Below are 9,298 nucleotides of genomic sequence, written 5' to 3' on the forward strand. Positions count from 1 at the left end.
AAACAATAACAACAAAAACATTCCATTTAAGCCGCTGAAACACTCCTTTGAAAGTGCTTCTGTGTATAAATAAATGCGCAAAACATCTCATTCCCAAAGTGAAATTGTAAAACACTGGGGCTTAGAGTTCATATTTGTTCTTAGCTAGATACTATGTATCTAGTTAATCAAATTCAGTAGCTTACTGCTCTTTAAACTTACTAAGAAGAGAGATGGGAATCATAAACTATTTTTGAGAAGGTAGCTTTTTTCCCACTCCATCATTTTTAAAGACTAACCTTTCTTATATTTAAACCATTTAATTCTAACTACAAAGTGCAGTATAAACATTAGAGCTAAGTGGTAAATTGAGCTGAAATCAATATTAAAATGATTATATATCTTACACTTGTACTGTTCTTTTTGGGCTTTCAGCCATGTTTTCTTTCAAAGCCAGTCAAGGTGAATATCGTATCATACAGAAAATATGTTGGAGCAGGGAGACTTGTTCATAAAAATAAAACAATTTTGATAACATGCAAAACATGAATAATTACCAGTTGTTTCTTCAGAGAAAATAGTGTTTTTTTACCTTGGTTATGATTAACCCTTGGCATAAGATAAAAAATAAAGACAAAATAATGTAGGAGACACTCAGCACAGGCTACATTGGGATTTTCATTGTTTCCTTCTAAAGAAATAAATATTTGTTCAAACAAATTTTAAAAAGGGGAAGGTTGATCTTAGTGTCATAAACAGCACCCAAGTTAGCAATGTCTAAAATGCTCCCTTGTTTTTCCATAAGCTTTTTCTGTGTTTTATTCTGGGATATAATCATACTTGTCTGAACAGTAACTCACTTGACCCAGTTTGAACATTAGCAGGTGTTATTATCTGGTGTCTGCCTCTTCTGTAAACTATGAAATGAATTACATGTCTTTTTTTTAACCTTCCTTTGTGAGGGCTACAAACTAGTTTATTGACCCTGAACTGTCCTTTTATCCTTAGAAACATTTCCTTTGAAGTAGAAATGTGTTTATCTGGCAAAGGCTTTGCTACCTTGAACCCCCTAAAATTTCTTGATAGTTTAGCAAAGGTTTTTTTTTTTTTTCTGTTGAGTCAAACTCAACATCTTTAAAAAAATAATAAAAAAAATCAAGTAAATAACCTTTTATAATACTCTGAAAACTTATTTTTTTCGTGTTAGGAGTTTGTGAAAGAGAATTGCTTAGTGTTATTTAACAGTGGGAGACAGCTCTAATCTCAGAAGTATTTAACTGTTGATGGAATTGAAATGACTGCTTTCTTGGCCAAACAATATTCTGGGTTTTTAGTCATTCATTATGCAAATAAATACAGTACCTTGGAGTACACCTTTTGATCTTACAAACTCTGTTATCTTTCTGTTCAAGCTATTATTTTTTTCTTACATGTGCCTTCTTAGCTCTGAATCTGTAATCAATCATGCTCACTCTTTCTAGTGATGGGTTTGTTGGTAACTGTTTTAGCCTCAAATCTCATGTCTGAAATAATCCCTGATACAAGAGGCACCCAGGGCTTTGGATAACCAGTTTCAAAGTCTGAGAATATGAGGCCCAGTCAGACTCTTAAATATGCTCTCCAGTTTTCTCTGAGGCTCCTGGACTAGATAAACAATATCTTTCAAGGTATGACTTGGAAAGATAGCCATACACCTAGAGACAAAGGCATGTTTTATACCAGGGATTTCATTAAATGCTCAAAAATTGGGCTTTGCTCGATGCTCATAAATTTGGAAATGTTCACAAATGCTCACATATTTGGATTTGCTAATATATTTTGAAACAAGTTCTCAGTAGACTCCATTTTTGGGTCTATTTATTTCCTCTCTGAGGACTCCTAGTGTTTTGGTTTGTTTGTCTTTGATTAGCTGGGTCATCTTGACCTGACTATCTCCTCAAGAAGACAATAAATTTGCAGATGCCCTCTACCCTGCCCAGATCTATAGTATGTCATTTTTTTCTTTTATGCACTAGTGGAGTGTTTCTGTTCTCTTTCCCCAACCTATGTGAAGGAAATATCATATCATCCTTGCTGAGAGGAGAAAAACAAACCAACTTGTTTCATCAGCGTAGAGCAGTAGCAGAGTTTCAGTCAAAATACTATGTTTTGTTTGTATCTCCTACCTGGGCCTTAACTGAGGTGCGCGTCTTCTTTCTGTCATCTAAAATGTGTTTCAGCAGGTTTGCATGGAACACACTCACATATAATTCAATTCCTGATGCAATACACAGTGTGTTATTTTATTCAGATTTTTACCACTCTGGCAGTGAGAATTTGAAGGAGTTCTGATAGTGGTGATTTTGAATGACATATAGCCTTACTAAGAATTTCTCAGTTTAGTCAGAACATACAAATATAAAACGGTAATTGAATAAAGGATGTTTTTTCTAGGTGTTTGCTTAAACAATGTAAGCTTGTTAAAATTAATATGCAAAACTGTAGGTTAAAACTCATTACCTTCTGCTTACAGCCAGTGAAAGCAGTATCTTATAATCATTATACTTGCAGAAACTCAGTGCAACTTCATAAGCACGGTATGCCCAGGTGTCTATCCCCTGCTGTCACGTAAATGCTGGAAAATATGTTTCTTAGAACTATTAATTGATTTAGTGTGAGGTTTTTAAATTATATGAAAACAATTTATCCAATTCAGATGCTTTTTTAAAATTTAGTTTCTTATGGTTTTGTTTCAGGAGATTCTATATAAAGAAATGATTCATTTTGAATTATTGCTTATAGTATTTCAGAACGTTTAAGAAAGAGTGAGAAAGAGTCACTGCTCATTGTTGGTCAGTATGGATTAGGAAAAACAGCAGGGCCAAGTGAAAATTAATATATGTTTTAATGGACATATCTATAAAGTTGTGCTTTTTATATATATAGATTTATTTTTTTAGGTAACAGGAAAAAAATGTGATTAGTATCCCTTTTGTGTAAATGTAAGAGCCTTGATTTTGTTTGTTAATAAAAATACATAATTTAGGTACTGAAATAGAGATTAATGTTGTCTGTCATGCTTTTCATGTGAAAGTAAACTCTAAAAATGTACTGTTATAGTAACATCTTCTTCAATATTTTTCCCAAGTTCTTTGATGTAATATCAACCACTGAGAAACCATTGGCAGAGCAAGACTGGTATCATGGTGCAATTCCAAGAATAGAAGCCCAGGAGCTGTTAAAACAGCAAGGAGACTTCTTGGTGCGAGAGAGCAACGGGAAACCTGGTGAATATGTCCTTTCTGTGTTTTCAGATGGACAACGGAGACACTTTATCATACAATATGCTGATGTACGTCTCTGCTATAGTACTAAATATTCAATTTTAGGAAATTTATTATTCCAGCTAAATGATTTAAGATCTACATAATTTACTATGTCATATGGTTGTAGCCTTTATGTGAAAATATGAAAGCTGTTGGTAATATTGCCATCAGTGCTCAAATCAGGGGAAAAAGGTTATTTGGGGGAATAAAAGAAAAATATGAAATATAAGGTTATTCTACATCTTTTATCCTATAATGAAAAGACAAATTTCTATAAATGTTATGAAATCCAGAGCTTGTTATTACTAATTTATGCATGTACATTTATTTATTTTTAAACCCATTTTCATACTTGGTACTAATTAGGCTACTTTTAATACTTCTAATTGAATTTTACTGAAAAAAATGAAAACGTTCATTGAGGAAAAGATAATCTGCTAGTTTCTATACAGTTAACAGTTGAAGCCCCTGCTGCACTGGAGATGCTTGAGTTTCTTTTTAGCCCTGTGGGCATTGTTCTGTTCATAAAAGTGAACCTTGACACAAAGTCAGTGTTTATTTTGATTTTTATAGCCTTAAAGTATTTTGGTGTATCGGTGTGCTAGACAGAAAAATAAGAGCAATAAAACTACATATACCTAGACACACAGTATCTTAAAAGATGTTTAGAGCTCTCTGATTCTTAGCAGAATTAAATGCACATTATATATATACTTGATGTGGCTGAAATCATTTTGTGTAAATTGTGGTATGTGGCAAGTGAACCTTTGAAAAAAAATAAATGGGCTTTGAAGTCAATTTGATGGGCTTTTTTAATGACTGTTAATTTGAGGCCACCCTTATCTGGAAGATGAATTTTTTTATATCATTTTTTCCATGAAAAAAATGAACAAAGCTATCTTTATTCCCATAATTTAATTATTTTCTCTTAGGAATTATATTTGAAATGTAAGACCGTCATTGTTTGATGTTGCATAGCTCATGATGGAACAGTCCAAACATCGTGATGTCACTAGCTCTGTCTGCTTGTACATTTAGTAATAGGGCATTGTATTAATCTGCTTCTGGGATTTATTTGGGGATGATTTTGTTTACAATCATGGAAACTGAAACTTTTGTTAAAGAAATGTAGAACTCTTTATGCACCCATATGGATGAATTTTCTACATTTATTGTAAAAAAGGCTTATGTTTTAAAAAGGGAAAAAGCTTTTTAGCATTAAAAAAGAGGTAAATAGTGGGGCTGGTATGATCATATGACAAGAGGGAATTGATTCATTAACGTTTTGGTGAGTTTGATGAGAGTTTAGTGCAAGTTTTAAAAATGTATTTTATTTTATTTACATTGGTATTAACAATGTGAAATCAGGTTTCTGGCTGGTCAAATCTCACTGTTGGATCACTGACAGCTTTGGTTTTCACTGACAATTTTTCTCCTGAATTAGAGACTGCAGGGTGGAGTAGGGATATATACTTAACAGTTGTCCTTCAATTGCATAAGTGTTGTCTCTGATTTTACCATTATTTTAAATGCAAATCTTAATAAAAGTATGTGTGAGATAAATGAGTTCATTGTTCAGCTTTAAGCATCAAAATTCATTACCAAAATCCACTAGGCATTTAAGGCTACTGTTGTTTTTCACTGTTTTTATTGGAGGCTATGCTATTTTCACATTGCTGTTTGTTAGTGATCTTAATAATGGTCATAATCTTGTGTAAGTACGCTGAATAAAGGAATGCTCTTCACCCTGAAGATCTTAGATCAAAGGCAGCAGTTGTGTGCACAGCTGAGTCTGAGATGAGTGCTGGTTATTTTACTAGGCCCTAGTCTTAGGACGTAGGGTTTTTTGGATCATCAGAACAAAAATGTAAGAGAGGTTATTTGAAAGGAATGGAAACTAAACTTACTGGTCAATAAAAGCTGAGCCAGTATCTAGTAACTGAATGAAATTAAAGGGATAAACAACAGAAAGTGTTCAAACCATGGAAGCAGTTTTATGATAGAGAACCAGGAATTTTAAAAATAGTTGACATGACCAAGCTGTCTTTACTAACAGTAATAACGCATTTCAGAAAGTTGAATTTTAACCTGAAGAAAGAGACACTTATAATGCACTATGTAAAGAATTTAACCCTGTAGCTAGAAAGAAAAAATCTGCGTGTCAGTGGTACAGGTTTTCATTGCCCAGTTTTGTAAATGAACTTGAATCACTGCCTGTGCTTTAGGGTTGTGTTGTTGGTGGTTTTTTTTTGAATTATGCGGTATTTGTTTGCTCTTGCCAGTCTTCAGAATGGCTTCTGGCAGTTCCTGTCTTGTGCAAGGAGTTCTCTAACTCTAGATAATGAGGCACAAGTTTTAACCCTGTATCCCAGTCACCTAGCAGCAATGTACATTTTAAAACATGGAGGAGGATAAAATAATTATAGAGTCACAGAATAGCTTGGGCTGGAAGGGACTCTAAAATCATCTAGTTCCAACCCTGCAGCCATGGGCAAGGACACCTTCCACTAGATCAGGTTGCCCAGAGCCTCATCCAACCTGGCCTTGAACACCTCCAGGGGCTGGGCATTCATAGCTTCTCTGGCCAACGTGTGCCAGTGCTTCACCACCCTCTGCATGAGGAATTTCCTCCTAACATTTCACCTAAATCTCCCCTCTTTTAGTCTAAAACCACTCCCCCTTGCCCTGTCATTATCTGCTTGAGCAAAAGTCACTCTCCATCTTTTTTATAAGTCTCTTTAAGTACTGAAAGACTGCAATGAGGTCTCCCCTGAGCCTTCTCCAGGCTGAACAGCCCCAGCTCTCTCAGTCTTTCTTCATAGGAGAGGTGCTCCAGCCCACTGGTCAATTTTGTAGCCCTCCTCTGGACCTGCTCTAACAGCCCCACATCCTTCTTGTGCTGGGGGCCCCACACCTGGATGCAGCACTCCAGGTGGGGCCTCACAAGGGCAGAGCAGAGGGGGACAATCACCGCCCTTGACCTGCTGCCCACCCCTCTGTTGATGCAGCCCAGGACGCAGTTGGCCTTCTGGGCTGCAAACATGCACTGCTGGCTCATGCTGAGCTTTTCATCCACCAGAACCCCCAAGTCTCTCTCAGCAGGGCTGCTCTCAGTGAGTTCTTCTCTCGGTTTGTACTCATGTCTGAGACTGTCCAGACCCAGGTGCAGCACCCTGCACTTGGACTTGTTGAACCTCATTAGGTTGGCCCACTTCTCCAGCCTGTCCAGGTCCCTCTGGATGGCATCCCTTCCTTCTGCTGTATCAACCGCACCACTCAGCTTGGTGTCATCTGGAAACTTGCTGAGGGTGCACTTGATCCCACTGTCTATGTCACTGATAAAGTTATAAAATAACACTGGTCCCAAGCCAGACCCCTGAGGGACACCACTTGTCACTGCCTGGACACAGAACCATTCCTCCACCTGCAAATAAGCACTTACTGTTTCTTCCCATCAAGAATAAGGTCAAGGATAAGCAAGGGAGATACTTTGTGTTTTATTTTTTCCCCCGATAGCTGGAGAATGCTATGTCATAGTATTCTTTCCTAAGACCATGTTACATTTTTCTAGTAAAATATTAAGAGATTTAATTATTTTAATTGTGTTGAATCATGTAGCTAAAATGAAATCAGTTGACAAGGATGGGGGGCTGGGGAGGAGCGGGTGGAATTTTGTCTTGGTAAAATTTTCTCTGTGGATTAACCTGCCTCTGTTTTTAGCACCAGTACAGCTCTAGTCTCCTCTGGCATACACTTCTTAGTAAACAATAATGTTGGTCATGCATTGCGCTAGGATTTATTAGTTTTATCCAATGTTGTAAGTGCAGTACGATCTGAGTAAAACAGTATTTCTTATCCCCTGTTTAGTTTATTGTCTGATGTTTATGTTTGTTTTTTTTTCTGTAATTTTAGAGCTTTAGGGCTTTAGAAATTTCATGATATTTTTTCAAGTTTATAATATTTTTATGTTACTGTCACAGTTTGAGTATCCCAAACAGTCCCATCTTTTGAAGTGCAAAGGCTTTTTTCCTTCAAATTAAGATCTTAAACAAGTAATTATTATGTTGCTGTGAGTGATACACTAATTTTGCATTTATTAATTTGTTTCTTACTGTCATTCCATTTAATTAAGTAGAAATACTGTTGAAATAGATTAGGACAGAAATCTTATTTTGTAAAAGCGAACATTTCTTTGTTCTGTTACAAGTGAAGGAAGCTTTGTAATGCTCTTTTTTAGTTTGTTGTTTGAAATTTTGCTTGTAGAGAAACAATTATTTCCTTTTACCTCCATACAGAATCAGTATCGTTTTGAAGGAACTGGGTTTCCAACTATTCCTCAACTCATAGAACATCATTATACAACAAAGCAAGTTATTACAAAGAAATCAGGTGTTGTTCTGCTGAATCCTGTTGTTAAGGTAAATGCATACATTCCAAAAACTCTATGTAACTGAAAGTACTTGAGGAGGTTGTACTATTATATAAAACATATTCCTATGCAACTTCGAAGATTTTTCATTCTTGATCATTGTTCTTTTCTTGTGCGCTTTTTCTTTCTCTGCTCTGCATAACGCATTCCTTAAAAGTAACACTTCGTCCTGATTCTTAAAATAAATCTTTACTATCCTGAGTAATGGTATTTAGTCTCACAAAACGTCCTTGCACTTTTCCTTTCTCTGCTTTTGGTTTTCCATTTGGATTTTACTACCGACCAAGGAACCGAGACCAGTATTTCATTGCCCATGAAGTTGTAATGAACAATTTTTCTTGAATCAAATGTCGTTCTTTAAGTGGTAAAATTCTCACAGAATTTGGAAGAATTACGGTAACTCACAGTTTTGCCACTATTTTATATCTCAGATACAAGGTATTGATACAGACACGGGAACAGGTACTATCCTGCCAGAATTATTTCAAATTTGAAATAAAAATGCTCTTTTTCATCAGTAAGCCATAATAGAATGGCTATCAAGAGAGGAACGAAAAGGGATGGAAATAGTAAACCATACAACTGTTTAGAAAACTTAGAGTCTCCCTGCCTCCTTCCAGCAGTTTTGCAGTTGATACTTCATTCATAAGTCAACTCTTTTCAACTAAGTCTTTCTATTTTAACTAAGAGTAAGACATTTGTTCCTGACAAAAATAAATAAATAACCCATGCCAGTTTCAAGCATATGTAAAGCACATTCTTTGTTCTACAAAATTTTCAAAAGCATAGCTATTTATATTACAGAGTTAGTTTCCTAATCCAAGTTCCTAGTTCTTTACCAGTAATAATGCTAAGAAACTAAAGCATGTTCCCTTTCCCAAAATTAATGCTTTTTATACTTACCTGAGCTTACTTACTATATATACCTTCAAAATTTAAAGAATGGGACTTTTTAAATACGCATTTTTGGTTAATGTCATTGTAATTACAGAGTTGAGACTTTATTGAACATAAAATATTGCTTAAATTCTTTGAATATATAAGAAAGCTTATGACTATTTTTGATGTGCATATAGTTTTATTTTGATATAAATTGTTTAAGCTAAAAGTAAATGGCTGTCAACCCTGGATTAAAATCTTTCTATGGTTATTTGTAAAATTCTTTTATAAACCTCTATCTGGTTTAAATATTCAATGTTCTTTCTGATTTCTAGCTTTTTTTTTTCCTGAATTTGTATAATATACATACTGTGAAAGCATCGCTGTTTTAGGAAATGTAAAATGATAACACAGTATGTTACTATGTACTAAATGATAACAGAAGTTACTCTTTTTTTTTCTCTGTTGAGGTTAAATGGCCTGGAAAATACCATCTCTTCATTGTCTGTTTTGTCTCTGAAGGCCAGAAGCTTCTACGTTCTTGACATTTTTCTTTAATCTTGATAACATTTTTTGGATAGAGTTAGGTTTCTATTTATGCATTGTTTTTGGTAAGAATGTATAGTCAAAGAATTTTTCTAGTACATAAGCAATTAAAGAAACACTCTCACAAATAAGTTTCCAGATCTTTTCTTCATTAGTTTAA

At 35.0% G+C, this 9,298-nt stretch overlaps 1 protein-coding gene across 12 annotated transcripts in view; it reads left to right on the forward strand.

Moving 5' to 3' along the window:
• The window catches only part of FER (FER tyrosine kinase), a 198,267-nt gene that overhangs the window by 85,799 nt on the left and 103,170 nt on the right, over positions 1-9,298 (forward strand). For 11 of the 12 annotated variants that reach the window (XR_010827976.1, XM_066989034.1, XM_066989032.1 and 8 more), the window contains 2 exons: positions 3,107-3,310; positions 7,580-7,702. Coding sequence is in view for 11 of the 12 variants with exons in the window: in XM_066989034.1 (XP_066845135.1) it covers positions 3,107-3,310; positions 7,580-7,702 (327 nt within the window). In the remaining variant the exon portion in view is untranslated. Of the gene's footprint in view, positions 1-3,106; positions 3,311-7,579; positions 7,703-9,062; positions 9,269-9,298 lie in introns of those variants that run through there. The other variant, XM_066989037.1, reaches the window with a different exon arrangement.

Source organism: Anser cygnoides, chromosome Z (assembly GCF_040182565.1).
Source record: "Anser cygnoides isolate HZ-2024a breed goose chromosome Z, Taihu_goose_T2T_genome, whole genome shotgun sequence".
NCBI classification, from domain to species: Eukaryota; Metazoa; Chordata; class Aves; order Anseriformes; family Anatidae; genus Anser; species Anser cygnoides.